General features: G+C 35.4%; 1 protein-coding gene across 4 annotated transcripts; it reads left to right on the forward strand.

The window, feature by feature from the left end:
• The first annotated feature begins 4442 nt into the window (after positions 1-4442).
• On the forward strand, positions 4443-13109 carry LOC100777190 (protein MODIFIER OF SNC1 1). 4 transcript variants are annotated; one of them, XR_003265181.2, is made up of 11 exons: positions 4443-4709; positions 5967-6041; positions 6520-6603; positions 6698-6742; positions 6848-7199; positions 7690-7792; positions 8383-8454; positions 8573-9881; positions 9965-10229; positions 10314-12873; positions 12948-13109. XR_003265181.2 is itself a non-coding variant. In XM_006600571.4 (10 exons), the coding sequence occupies exons 2-10, from the start codon at positions 6010-6012 to the stop codon at positions 12762-12764; spliced, it is 4713 nt and encodes a 1570-aa protein (XP_006600634.1). In that variant the 5' UTR covers positions 4443-4709; positions 5967-6009; the 3' UTR covers positions 12765-13109. The 4 variants fall into 4 exon arrangements, 1 of the variants encoding a protein (XP_006600634.1); XR_003265180.2 differs by having other exon boundaries at positions 12959-13109; XR_003265179.2 differs by having other exon boundaries at positions 12962-13109.
• Positions 13110-14605: the final 1496 nt, after the last annotated feature.

Consider the following 14605-nt stretch of genomic DNA (forward strand, 5'->3'; position numbering starts at 1 on the left):
TAAAACCAGTTCGGTTAACCAAATTGGTTTTCATTTATTTTTTTTTATTTGGTAAAAATAGTTCAAAAACTAGTTTGAAAATCAATTAGAAACTGGTTCGGTTCTTAAAATCAGTTTAAAACTGATTAAAAACTAGTTCAATTCAGAATCAATTTTTTAAAATCAGTTCGATTTTGAATCAGTTTCTAAATCAGTTTGATTATTTGGATATAAAATCGAATTAGTTAAAATAGTTCGAAACTAGTTCGGTTCGATTGTTTTACCAAACTTGTTTTTGCACACCCCTTGAGGCTAACTATTAGTGAAGTACTGAGTGTGGGAAAAGATGGGAAGCTGCTGTCTTGTTAAGTGGCTGTCCTAGAACTAGAAGCACTATTTTTGGCTTGCGAGCAAGTTGAAGGTGAAGGTTTTAAATTGTGCTTGCAATTGTTGTGACAATGTGGTTTTCAATCATGTAATGTGCTCGTCAGTTTTAAACCTTGCTGGCAAGCGAAGTTTTGTAAGAACCAGTAGTGAAAGAAAGGCATTTTGACATTATTTTTGTTTTTACATTTTATGACTTAAACTAACTCAAATCAAGACTATCACCGTGATTTACCCAAATAACAGAAAACGTGGTTAGGTTGTTGAATGGATTGACTTGTTGGATGAAATTTAATGGTCTTTTTTTTCTGCAATAAAAAAGTTGTTGCTGTCGAATTGGTTCTTATCTAAAGAAAAAATTTAGACCGAAAAGTTGTTTTGGGTCGAGGGAACACTTATTAAGTCACAACTTTTCATGGTCCATTTTGGTGCTTTTTTCTCGGACTTTCACAGGCATACTTGTAAGAGTAATCTTTGAGATTGAGGTTGGCCTAGGGCTAGGATCATAGTTAATATATTTTTACTGCAACCAGCCATTGCCAAACTGTCATTATGAATATACCTCTGTCTGCAAGGTACCTAATGAAACACGGTTCCTAGCAGCCATCACAGAAACAGAACCTACAACAACGCCTCCCTCTGTGTTCTTGTGGCTGTCCGGGAGCCAGGGTTGTCTGATAGCCACTTCTACCATAAAGAAAAGGGGGACTTTATCTGAATGTTAATGTTAATAATCAGAGAGGTAATATGGCTTCACATGTTAACGTTTGAGAGACTGAAAATTTTTTGTATCAATTTTTCATGGACAGTTTTTGGAGAACAGATGAGCAGAATGAAAGTAACCTCATATAGCCACCAAACCAAACTGCTCATTTCTTAGTTCAGTGATTACTTAATCTAACATTTGCCATGCTGAAAATGATGTAATTTTGGATTAACACGTCTTGTATAGACTTAAAGACAGCTAGAAAAATATATATTAAATAAATGAATAAACACTATATAAAGTACAAACAAATGATTCGACCCTTACCCATACCAGAAAATGAACCAGCTATGCAATTTTTTGTCTGACTGTCAAATGAGAGTCATGTGACACTTTGGATTTGCCCAAGTTCGAAGCAGCAACAACAGTTAGTTCTTTGCATTCTTTTTGTGAAGTCAGAATATTTTTCAGCTGAAAGTTAGACACTAATATCTCAAGGTAGTGAGATTTATTTAAAGGGTGAATCTCTCCTAATAGCTACTCTTTTATACATAGGCTTAGAAATCGAACTGCAGATCATATAATTAAGATATCTGGCAATCATGTCACAACATGTTGATATTAGTTGGTTGCATTGCTCCTAATCAAAGCTGTCCAATTTGTATTCCAAAGCCACCCAACCATAAGATTCTTCCCTCGCATTTCAAACTCTGGTTCAGCTCTTACTAAACATGAAGGAGTGATCTATCACAACAACCACAACATCTCCAAGACCCGGTCGGCATCATCCCTGGGGTCTCCTCTTCCCAGCAGTAGCCAGGACAAAACTGAACTGTCACTGTCCTATTCATGTGGTCACACAATCAAAGGCTCCAAAGTCTCAGTCACTCCAATATTAACAAATTTGTCTAAGGCGGTTTGATTTGCATAGAAATTTTTTCCAAAGTTGGCAAGTTCTCTAAAAAAGATAAGGTTTAGATTTTTATCCCTAAAAAAATAACGTTTAGATTTACAAGTTGTAGTTACAGGTATGAAATGAATTTACCTTAAGCACGATTCAAGGGGAAGGAGGGAAAGAGAAAAATCCTTTGTTTTGATTTGTATAAGGAGTAGACAAAATATAAAACTAAAACATATTTTTCGTCTCATATTTATTTAACATCTTAATTTTGTTTTTTAACTTCTTTTCTTTTTATCAAATTTTTAAAACTTTTTTTGGTGGCATTTTTAACTTATTTTTAGTTACAACATTTTTTTGAGAAAACGGGCTAGGTTAAAATGTTTTACAAAGTCATCAAATCAAAACTAATTATGTATAATAAATTTATTAATTTTTAAAATAATTATCTTAAAATAATTCAAACAGTAAATCTGTAATATATGATCAAACAATGATGTAAAATTGTTTTATTTTATATCTTCCGTGCATAAATATTAAACTTCATTTTTTTCATCAAATTTAATTCCTTATCGAACAAAAGTTTCTTACATGTTATTAACTATTAATATTATTGTATTAGTACTTTTATAATTTGACATAAACTAGTCAAACTACTGTCTCTTCTTTCTCATTTGTGTGAGGATTATAAACTATTTATTACATCCTATAAATGAAATATGAAATTGAAAAGCTGTTTTTTTATTAAAATATTATTTAATGGTGATTTATAAATATTTTATATCTCGTTATATGAAGGAATTTTATTATTAATTAAAAGGTTATGAAGATTAAAATTTATTTATATCAGATAGCTGATTAAAGAAGAAACATAATTTTTTATGATTTGATATAAGATTTTGTAAAGTATATATTAAAAATGAAGAAGAAACACGCAAGAAGAATATGTATAGAAATTGTCTTGTTTTTAAAAATAAGACTCAGATTTATAATACAAAGAAATAGAGTTTTAGTGATTTGTTATAAATATTTAAAACAGTAAAAACAATTTATAATTTAATGAGATTGTTTCAATTGATTTTTAAATAAATAATCATTTTAATTTTATTTAAATTAATCACTGGAAATTAAAATATTTATATGTATTTTTTTCTGAATGATATTTATATTATTATTAAATATTCATTAATCATAGTTATCTAATATTTATTGAAAATAAATAACAATTAATAACATGATTGATACCTTTCATGGCTTTTTTTAAGGGTATATTCTCACTTGATAACGGAGCTACTTTCTTAAAGTACACGGTTCATGTTAAACTGGAAACTTTTTTTTAATGATATATATTATTGTTTGGAATCTAAATATTTAAACAACACATTAGGCATTTGATTAATTCCATTCAAGCCATATAGGACCAATACGAATAATAAAATTATTCTTATCCACCTTCATTTCTAAAGACTCTCAAATACATTTTTTTGACCACTGATTTTACATGCCATAAATAAAATTAACGATAAATTAAGATCTAAAAAGAAATATTGAATGAAATGTTCTGTAATTCAATTCATATTTCTATCAAATTTAATTTAAATACTTTTGTAAAGGTTTTTTTTTTGGTGACGTAGTAAAGGTATTATGCTTTTTACTCTGCAATTTGACATTTCCCAACTATCCACTATTTTTTGGCAAAAAAAAATTATCCACTATTTGTGCAACAAATATTTTCAGCAACTCAAATATTAATGAGTTTAATGTCTGAGTTTTTATCTCATAAATTATTTTTTGAATTATTTTTAAATAATTATTTTAAAAATTAACAAATTTATTATATATAATAAGTTTAGATTGAATGACTATGTATATTTATATTATGAGTACATAATTTTTTTAACATTAATTAGCCACATGCATATATAGATAAACAAACAACTAATCATTTAATGGATTTTTTTTAATTTCTTTATCTACTCCTCCGATGTATTCTACAGTTTACAGAAAAATATTGTTTAGAGAAATTTGGTGAAGGATTCAAAATTATAAATACTTCTCATGATTTTTTTATTATATGATACTAACACTTAATATTATGACATCTCTCAATTTTATTAATTTCTTTTAAAAATAATAGATATTTAAAGTTTTTTATTTAACATATAATTAATCACTTCTCATCAAATTGATTTTATGATAAAAGTGATACTTTCCATTGTAATTTCCTATCTAAATAAGGAATCAAGCCTTCGATCTTAATTAACTTATTCACTTATTTAATAACTTTTGATATTTTATTACTTTTATAATGAAAAAGTATACATAATAAAATAAAATAAAATATTACTGTAAAACAAGTTATAGTATTAAAATTTGATAAATGTGGTATAACTTTGGTATGACGTGTAAAATAAAACTTAATTAATGTAATTTTGTAGAATGGGCCTACATCCCTATATGAATAAACAATTTTTCTCACGGATGGTAAGGTAACTCAACTGTTACGTCTTTCAGCTCTTTCTTTTTTCTCTTTCTCATTCTCCAGCGAACCCTTCTCTTCCTCTCCGATCCGAAACCCATCGCCTCTAACTCCCACAGATCTCCCTCTCTTAAACTCACACCAAATTCCCCCTAACTTTTCATCGCATATTATTCCCCTTTTACCCTTCCCCTCTCTTCGCACCTTTCTGCAATTGCTTCTCTAGGGTTTCTCCGAGGCGACGGATTTTCCAGCTATATCCGGTACACTCTCGTTTCCACTTACAACATGTAACTCATCGGCGATTCATTCCGAGGAAACGAAGATAAAAAAACACGTATTTCGAGGGCAGGAAATTAGAACTGGCATTTTTGCAACTGTAACTGCTGTGGGATTTGATATACATGTTTTTTTTTTAATTGTTGGAGATTAAAATGGACCCGTGTAGAGTATGTTTTATCGCCATAGTGTTTTTGTATAATCGTTTATTTGTATTTTTCATACTTTTGTGGAATATAAGGATCCAAAGGCCTTTTTTATTTATTGTCATTATGCTTCTGAATTTCAATTGGACGCCTGTTTTCTTAATTTTTGAAGATGTTGTGCGTGTGTGATTGTGGGGCTTAACTTGCATATGATAGCATTGTTGAGGAGTGCCCGTTGTTGAAAAGTTTGTGTTGCTTTTGGATCTCTGGTTTGATGATAAGATCACTACTATGGAACTGACAAAATGATTGGTGGAATTGAATGTTAGCGGTTTTGGAATATGTTGTTATATAAGTCGATTCATTGCATGAAGTTCAGACTCTTTTTGTAGTCATTTGAACTTTGAATATAGCTGCATGATATTAAATGCATCGGTGGAAAACATGATTTTAGAAATAGAAACCCTTAATAGAACATTACTACATAGGTGGATGGGAAAACTGCAAGCATAGATATTATTTAATGGGATTGGCTGATTGGGTGAAATGAATAAGTATAATCATTGTTTAGAAAATCAATGGTTAAGATTTTTAAGAATTTCATTTTGTGTTGTATACACACATGTATTTTGCCACTATTTCATCAACCAACAGAATTAACTTACACTCTGAACTGTTCCCTGCGATTTAGAGGAGTCTAATTCTATTTCATGTAAGTTAATAATCTTACTGAGACCAAGAGCAGATGAACTGTGTGTCATGTTTACCATTTTAGGCTCAGCTCCATTTGGAGACTGGTGAGATTTGATAATAAATGGAGAAAATAATGAAGACAGCAATGGATTTTTCTGCCATTGAAATTTAACATTTTGTGGGCCTAACTTGGTGACTGTGTGAAATGCATGTATTGAGAACGATGTTATGGATGAATGGCATCCTAAAGTTAGAACTAGAATACATTGAGAAAAAGAGTATTTCTATTAAACATTCACAGGTTTAATGTTGACATTATTGTACATCTTAAATTCTTACCTGTATGAATTCATTGCAGTATGTCTTATCAATTGAATTATGTTTCTCTGTCTCTCTTATCAGGCCTTTCAATTGGATTGAATGACCGTGTGGCGGCAACTAGGCTATGACTTCAAGCATGTTGAGTGGGGAGCGAAGGTATGTTTCAATTTGAGTGCTTTAAGCCACTAAAAATGAACTAATGGTTAGGATTTTGGGTCGTGTGCAGGACACTAGACCAGAAACCAGTGTATGCGTGTTATTCAAATTAAAAAGAACTGAGAAAAAAAGCATACCTCGCATGCTCACTCCTCCTCCTCCTCCCTATATTCTGCTAACCTTCTAACTTGATTTGTCAACTCAGCATAACAAATTCCCCTTCCTTGTAACCTATTACTCTATTACTGTCTTTTGCAATTAAGTATTTAGAATTTGGATCATATGTTTCTTCAGGCATTGTTACACGATCCAATAGTTTTTCTAAGGTCCATTTGGCCCCATTATCTGACTTGGGCCATTACTTAGTTTGTTATAAATTATCATAGTTCTCCCCAATGTGTTCATGAGTTATAAATTTATTAACTTATTAAGTGATTAAAAGAAAATTGAAATTGATAATATGCTAATGCTGTTGCAGATGGGCCTCTTCTTCCAGAAGAGGTGGTATGACTGTTTTAGGGAAAGTTGCAGTTCCAAAACCTATCAACTTACCCAGTCAGAGGTAATTAAGTTCTGTCTGAACACTTTTCTCTTTTCAGTTTTCAGTTAACTAATTGGTTTACCATCTGAAAATTTTCCCTCTTATTTTTCTCAAGGTTAGAAAATCATGGTCTGGACCCAAATGTGGAGATTGTTCCCAAGTGAGTATATATTTTATAGACCTGAATAATATAAAATTTTCTGCTTCATTTGTTCTTCTAGTCTTAGATTAGATTATTGATGCTTGTGTGATCTTTTTTTATTAGGGGTACACTCAGCTGGGGTAGTAAATCATGGGGGTCTTCTCTGTCCCCAAATACTGATGGCGGTACTAGTTCACCCAGTCACCTCAGTGCCCGTCCATCATCTGGTGGAAGCGGCACACGGCCTTCCACTGCTGGCAGTGATAGGGTTCTTGAGCCTACTGCTAATTCATGGGGGTCAAATTCTCGGCCTTCATCAGCGTCTGGGGCACTGTCAACAAATCAGTCTTCACTGACATCACTGCGTCCTCACAGTGCAGAAACAAGACCTGGTAGCTCACAGCTGTCTCGATTTGCTGAACCCTTAACTGAAAATTCAAGTGCTTGGAATGCTGCTAGGACTACAGAAAAACTGGTAGGCTTCTGCTTGAAACTTGAATGTAGTTTTTAAGAATTTTTTAAATGTAGTTTTTTGCTATTCATTGTTTCTATGATCATATAGGCTGATTTAGTCTAGTGTTAAAGATGTTTGTCTTTACAATTATTGTCACTGGAATTTTCACTTGTAAAAATTTCCATTTCTTACCTACTTTTGGTTGGTTGGGGGAAGGTGCACACCTTGTTGTGGAATATAATTTTTATGATAATGCATATATTTGTAGATATGATTTGGTATTTATGTGGTAAGACCTATTATCTTCTTGTATGACTATGATTTACTGATTAAGACCTGGGTATAAAACTATAGATATTCCAAACATCTTATATATACATTATTTTCTGGGCTACTATCAAAATAGATGTTTTGTCCTCCTTGTATTCGTAGGTCTACCTGTCTATGGCTGCCTTTAGTTTCCATGCATTGCTAGCCCTACCGCTTATAATAGTTTGGTACAAAATTGCAGGGAGTTACACAACCCAAGAATGAAGAATTTTCTCTAAGCTCTGGAGACTTTCCAACCCTTGGTTCTGATAAAGATAAGTCTGTCCTGAATTCTGAGTTGGAAGGTATCATCATACTCTGTATTACTATTATGGTGATTGCTTTTTTAAATAGAATATTTTTTTATGGACAATAGGTGTACATTTTATGGTCATAGTTGTTTAAACATGTATTTATCGTTTAGTAGTGGTTATTGTCAATATAATGGTTTTAACTGAAATTCTAGGATTTGTTGTTTATGTTGAAGGATACCAATTATTCCCTTTAAACACTTTGAGTCTCTTTATATTACTATGCCAAGAAGATTAAAGGTTTTAACTTTTAACATATATATGTGGTTTATTGACAGCACATTTTGTCCTTGGGTTTTATAATTAAAATTCCTTTATACATTCCCTAAACAGAGCTATATGTGTGATATTAGGAATGGTTGGAAGAGGATTCACTTATATTTAATGAATACATACTTACAGTTTTCAGCTTCCACTATGTGTTGAAATGAGTGTTTTGTGTAAAAGTGGAGTGTGAAATTCATCTTGCACTATGGCCACATTGGCTTTAAAGTGGGACAAATATGGTTGTAATTTTATTGTTAGTTGTTGAATGGTTATACTTCCAATTTTTAATAATTTTTCTTTTCATCAACCATTGGCAGACCACAGTTCTCAAGCTCACCCTGACTTGTCTTCTGAACTCAGGAAAGATATAAATGAGATCCCTGTTATTGGTATGTGTGCATGCTCTTGCTGTTACACTAATGTTTTAATTCACTTTTTATTCTGCCTTTTTCTGCTAATAGGTTTTGCTTCCTTCTGTGATGATCTTTTGTGCTGCTGGTATTTCAGATGATGTTCCTGTAAATGCAAATATTAAGGGTGGAACTGTAAATTCTTGGAGGAGAGATAATCAGGCTTATAACGAGGAAGGTGTGAGGCCAGGCATAGAGAAATGGCAGGGAAATTCCCAGCCTTATCCTAATGCTGGTATTCCTCCTCAACCATTTGATGCTTGGCATGGTCCTCCTGTAAACAACCCTCAAGGCCGTGTTTGGTTCAGGGGTCCTCCTAGTGGTCCTCCATTTGGAAATCCTGTTCCTCCAAGTGGCTTTCCAATTGAACCATTTCCATATTACCGTCCACATATGCCTCCTACTGGTCTTGCAAACCCACCACCCCCAGTTCCTCCTGGAGCTGGACCAAGAGGGCACCATAAGAATGGAGATGTCTACAGGCCTCATATGCCTGATGCCTTTATTCGTCCAGGCATTCCTATGAGACCTGGCTTTTTCCCTGGTTCAATGGTCTATGAGGGATATTACAGTCCTCCAATGGGCTATTGCAATTCAAATGAACGAGATGTTCCTTTCATGGGAATGGCTCCTGGACCCCCTGTCTATAATAGGTACTCAAATCAAAATCCCCCCGAACCTGGCAATTCACAAGGTGGATCTGGTGGATATGGTAATGCTGGGAAGCAATTGACCTCAGAGCAAGTGGAATCTGGTCATCCTTCGGATACTGCTGGACCTTACAGAGTTCTTCTTAAGCATCATGAATCAGATAGGAAAAATGAACCAACAAATTGGGAGGATTCAGAGACAACCAATGCAACACATGTTGATGGCAGGGGACAACCAAGAATGACTGTTTGGGAGAATGAGCAGAGATCAAATTACAGAAAGAATGAGGAGAGGGATTTGAGGACAAGTACTCGTGGTGAAGTTTCTTCTCAGTCTTCAGAAAATCAAGTATCTAGTTCTTCTGTGATGAAGGCAAAATTTCCCGAAAGTTCAGGAAACATAAAAAAATCTGATGATATTTCAGCAAGGAAATTGGATGGTGTTGCCTCTGATATGCTAGAAATCTCCTCAAAACCATCTGCTTCAAAAGATGCCAGCCTGATTCAAAAGATAGAGGGTTTAAATGCAAAAGCCAGGGATAATTCATCTGCTAGAATTAGAGAGGAGCAAAGGAATAAAATTCATGCCAGTAATGCTCCGATAAACCATGTGGAAAATGCAGTTGGTGCGGATGTTGTGTTTCCAACCAGAACGCATGCCACGGAAATCATAAATCCTGCCCATCATGAAATGGGCGCTGCAGGTGCAGAAAAGAATTCTGAATCCTTATCTTTCAGTGGAACGGCCACATCCAGGTTTGGTCATAACTTTTAGGTGTCTACTGCTGTAATTATGGTTCATTTATCTTGTTGAAAAATATTGAAGTGCTTATTCACAGGCAAGCTGCTCATGGAATGCATGGTAGAGGTGACCATCGTAACAAAGGAAGATCAAACAATCAAGATGCTGATGGTTGGCGAAAGAAATCCGTGGTTGAAGATTCTTCAGCTTCATCAGGTGCACAGTTGGAAGCATCGAATGTTCTTGTGGGTGATCATCAAATACCTGTTCAGACCTATGATAGGTCTGGATCCTTTAATAAAGCCAGGCACATTGGAGAATCTGTTCAAACCAGGTCTGATCCTGCTGACAACCATGCACAGGTAGTGTGTATACCTCTTCTATGCTTACTACTCACTCAACTACCTGCATTTAATACTTACGTAATACACTTTGAAACTCGTCAGCGTGCCAAAATGAAAGAGTTAGCCAAGCAACGGACTAAGCAACTGCAGGAAGAAGAGGAGGAACGGATAAGAAAGCAAAAGGCTAAAGCTCTTGCAAAGTTGGATGAGTTAAACAGGCGTTCTCAAGCAGGGGATGGATCAACTCAGAAAGAGTATACTACGAATTCTGCCATCCAGAATAAGCAAGAGGAATTACAACCTTCTGAGTCTACAACTGCAGCAGGCAAATTTGCACCCATCAGTTCAGCTACAAACGACCCCAGCATTAGTAAAGTGGAAAAATCACCAGTCTTGTCTGGTGAGCCAACTGTAGAGACACTTAAGAATTCTGGCAAAGAGCCTATTCTGAATCATCAAGCAGTAGCCCTGCACCAGGATATTAATAATGCTGATGCTACTAATGTGCATAACAATGTCCCCTCAAAGCAGAGGCGAATGAACTATAAACAAAAGCAAAATCTTCCTTTAGAGAAAACATCAAGTGAAAAGGTTGTTTCTACCACCTCAACTGCCTTGAAAATTGAGAATGAGACAAGGGTTGATGTTTCTCTATCTTCTGGTGGTGTTACAAACGACATTGGTTCAGCCCGTGGCTCTGACTTATCCATGAATTCAGCTGCTGTGGTTGAGTCTTCAGTAAATCTGAAAAAGAAGAATATCAGGAATGGCAAAAACAAACAGAAACATGAAGAAGGTTCATCTCAGGCTGCACTACCATCGGCAATACCAAAAGAATCCAATCTTTCCAAAAGCTCAGTTGAAAGTGATAAGTCCAAGGCTTCAGACTTTGAGTTAGATCAGGGCCCACTTCAGCCAGCACCCTTGTCTAAAGATCCAAATCAGTTTTCGGAGCAACACAGATATTTAGCAAATGAGGAATCCCATGGTAGAATGAATAGCCAGTGGAAATCACAGCATTCTCGTAGGATGCCAAAAAATATGCAGGCCAATAGACCGGCAGAGAAATCCCATGGGACTGATGCTGTGATGTGGGCACCTGTTAAACCTCAGAGCAAGAGTGAGATCGTGGATGAATTGAGTGAGATAAGTAAAATTGAGGCAGTTAATCCTCTAAAGAGTGAGCAGCAGGTGCATAATTTAAAAAATAAGAGGGCAGAAATGGAGAGGTATGTTCCGAAACCTGTTGCAAAAGAAATGGCTCAGCAAGGAAACATACAACAGGTAGCTTCATCAAGCAGTCAGGCTCCTACTGATGATAGCATTGGGAGAGTTGATTCGGCATCACTGGGCCCCCAGGTCATTCAGCATACCAATTTAGTTGTTGGAAAAGTGGGTTCTGGAATGGAGTCTAAAAACAAAGATGGAAGGCATATTAAGCAGGGAAAAGCACATGGATCATGGCGGCAACGGAATCTAACAGAATCAACTAATGTACATGAGGTGCATGATGGACTGGACCATGATTTAAACTCTGAACCAACAGAGCATCATCATGATCAGAAGGCTGAAGTAAGCTTTGTGAAAGGACAAACAAAGCATTTTAATGACTCTGGTGATATTGATGGTTCATACAATTCTAACAGCAATAATGCAGCTGCTTTGGGCTCAGCTCCTGTTATTAAAGATTATTCAGCCACAGGTAGAGGGAGGCGGCCCCCTTTCAGAGGGCACAAGGGTGCTGGGGGGAACCGTGATGTTGATAACAAAAAAAATTCTGGGGAGCCAGGGAAAGTTGAAATGCGTATTTCATCCTCCTCTGAGCACGGTCAACCCGATGTTGGTGTGGCTTCTAAAGATGACCGAGCTGTTGGAGAACGTTTGATGTCTCAATGGCAACCTAAATCTCAAGCATCTAATAATCACAGAGGAAACGTATCAAGTGATCAAAATGCTAGCTCAGTAGTTGGAGCTAACAAAAAGGATCCCACTCATGATGGGGAATCTCTTCCAGTGAGCCATGGCAAGAGTTCCAATGCTCACGTCTCCCAACCTTTCCATGATCAATCAGTCTCTGAAAAGACCAAGGCTGGAGAAGCTCCTCATTTTGGGAATCAAGAGGGTAAAAGAGAGAGAAAAAATGCTCCATCAAAAAGGCATCACCACTCCCCAAATCAGGTATCTGTTACCTCTGTTGAGCAGACTCCAACAAGTGCAGATCTTTTGCACAATCAACGCCCATCTTCTGGGTCTGGCAAAAATGTAAACCATAATCGGTTTCGAAGAGGACATGAATCACATGGAGATTCAAAGCCACCAACCCAAGATAACAGACATTATAATCAACCTACAAACCGGGAAAGGCAGGGTCCAAACTTGCATTATGAGTATCACCCCGTTGGCTCATATGATGATGGAAAATCGGACAACTTTGAGCGACCTAAAAATGGTAACCATGGTGGGGGAAGATTTAGGGAGAGAGGTCAAACTCACTCACGCCGAGGTGGGGGAAACTCTTATGGACGCCAGGGTGGTTTTGAAGCTTTTGATTAGATGCCAAGTTGATCGGTAGTGGAGAGACTTTCTTAAGGTGGTCTTTTGTGTCATCCATCAGAAGCCATACATCCATCAACTGTGCTGCTATAGTCAGCCGTGTTTTCAGGTATATGCAATCTAGGTTCTAGATTTGTTTGACTTCTGTAAATGTAGTCGTATTAATTATGTTCTGATGGTCAGTATGTATCCAGCAGGGCTAAGAACGGTGAAGATGGTGTCCCCGTTTTTGTGGGGGGCTGGGGGCAGAAGAGGGTTTCGTGGATAGAGTTCCCTGTGGTTGATTGTTATTTTTCTAGTGTATCTGATTGAAAATTAGTAATTTGATGGCATTTTGTTTCTTAATGAAAGTATGGAATACTTGACATGTTTCAACGTGTCTATTGCTAGGGATAACATGGAGATACCAAATAGAGAACATGTGTGTTCTACGGTGCCCTTTTCCGCGTTTTTTTTGGTGGAAAATATATGAAATTTGCTCCAGCGTTTGCGCAGTATGAGTAAAAATTATTATTTGAAATTAGGTAATGACTTGTCAGAAATTCATCAAAGACGTGAGCTACCAAAGTTCAAACACTGTTCATTTGTTTTTTTTTTTCTTCTTCTGGCGTGCGTTTGTTATTGTTAAAACTGGACAGACAATGAATTGGAGAGATTTTTGGATGTTAATAGCCTACCTCGGTTTAATAATTTAAACTCAAACTGAGTTATTTGTTCTTTTCAAAAGAATGTGCTCTTTTTTCATTTTAATAATTCAATGAAGTAATAATTTTAAAAAATGAAAAATGTTTTACTGCTTGTTATGAGTTTAATTATTTTTAAGGGCTTAAATTGGAAGAGTCAGTGGGATTTCTTCGAGGCAATATATTTTAAGATATGCAGCTTGAATTGGAAAACGAAGCGACTAAATTAAAAAAGATTACCAAGCCTGAATTTTGGGTGAGAATTGGAAATGGTACGTGAGACTGGGGTGTTCAAATTCAAATCGTTTAAAAGGAAATTGAAAACTGTACTAAAAAACCCGAAAAGTGAAGCAAAACGAGTTTCTTGGATTTTCTTGGTGAGACCAATTTGGTTTGGTTTGGTTTCGTTTATGGATACTAGAACAAAATCATCACTCACAAGTTGAAATGTCCTCACAAGAATACTATTACTAAGTATATCTGTTACAACTTACTATAACTAACTGAACTAATTAAAGTCTAAATTCTAATAGCAAATCAAAAGGTCTCTCTGCCACTCATCACCATTTTCTTGCTTACCGAATATTCCAATGGCCGTCATAATGGGTTGCTCCTCATCTTTTCCTTTTTTGTACTTTCAACTCAACACAAATCCCAAGGTGTGCACCTGGTTCTGTCTATCCTTTATCGCTAAATTAAATAAAGAAAAAGATTAGTATTAGTGTGTTTGACTTGTGTGTTGTGCGTGCTACTTTACTTGACGATCAAGCTTTTCTTGCTAATATTGTTTTCTTTCACCCGAGATTTGGTCTCTTTTCTCTCTTTATTTAGGAATGCTAAGTGAAACATTTTCATTTTTCAGAGTTCATCTAATTTTCAATTTCTCAAGATTCACGGTTGATTTCTTTCAACTTTTATCACAACCGCATTTTGTGGATTTTCCATTTTTATGCAATCTTTAACTTTCTTTGTTAAATTCAGTTTCACATATAAATGTCGTGTGGTGTGGTGTGGTGCAGATTCAACAATGTCTATATTAAGTATTAACTTTATTTACCGAAAATTGGTGAGAGTAAAAGTAAAATGTGTGAAAAAAATGTAAACTGTCAGTTACTAGTTTGAATTCTACTGTTAAATGCCTCTAGATTGTTTTTTTGG

The sequence above is a fragment of the Glycine max genome, chromosome 17 (genome assembly GCF_000004515.6).
Source record: "Glycine max cultivar Williams 82 chromosome 17, Glycine_max_v4.0, whole genome shotgun sequence".
In the NCBI taxonomy this organism is placed as follows: domain Eukaryota; kingdom Viridiplantae; phylum Streptophyta; class Magnoliopsida; order Fabales; family Fabaceae; genus Glycine; species Glycine max.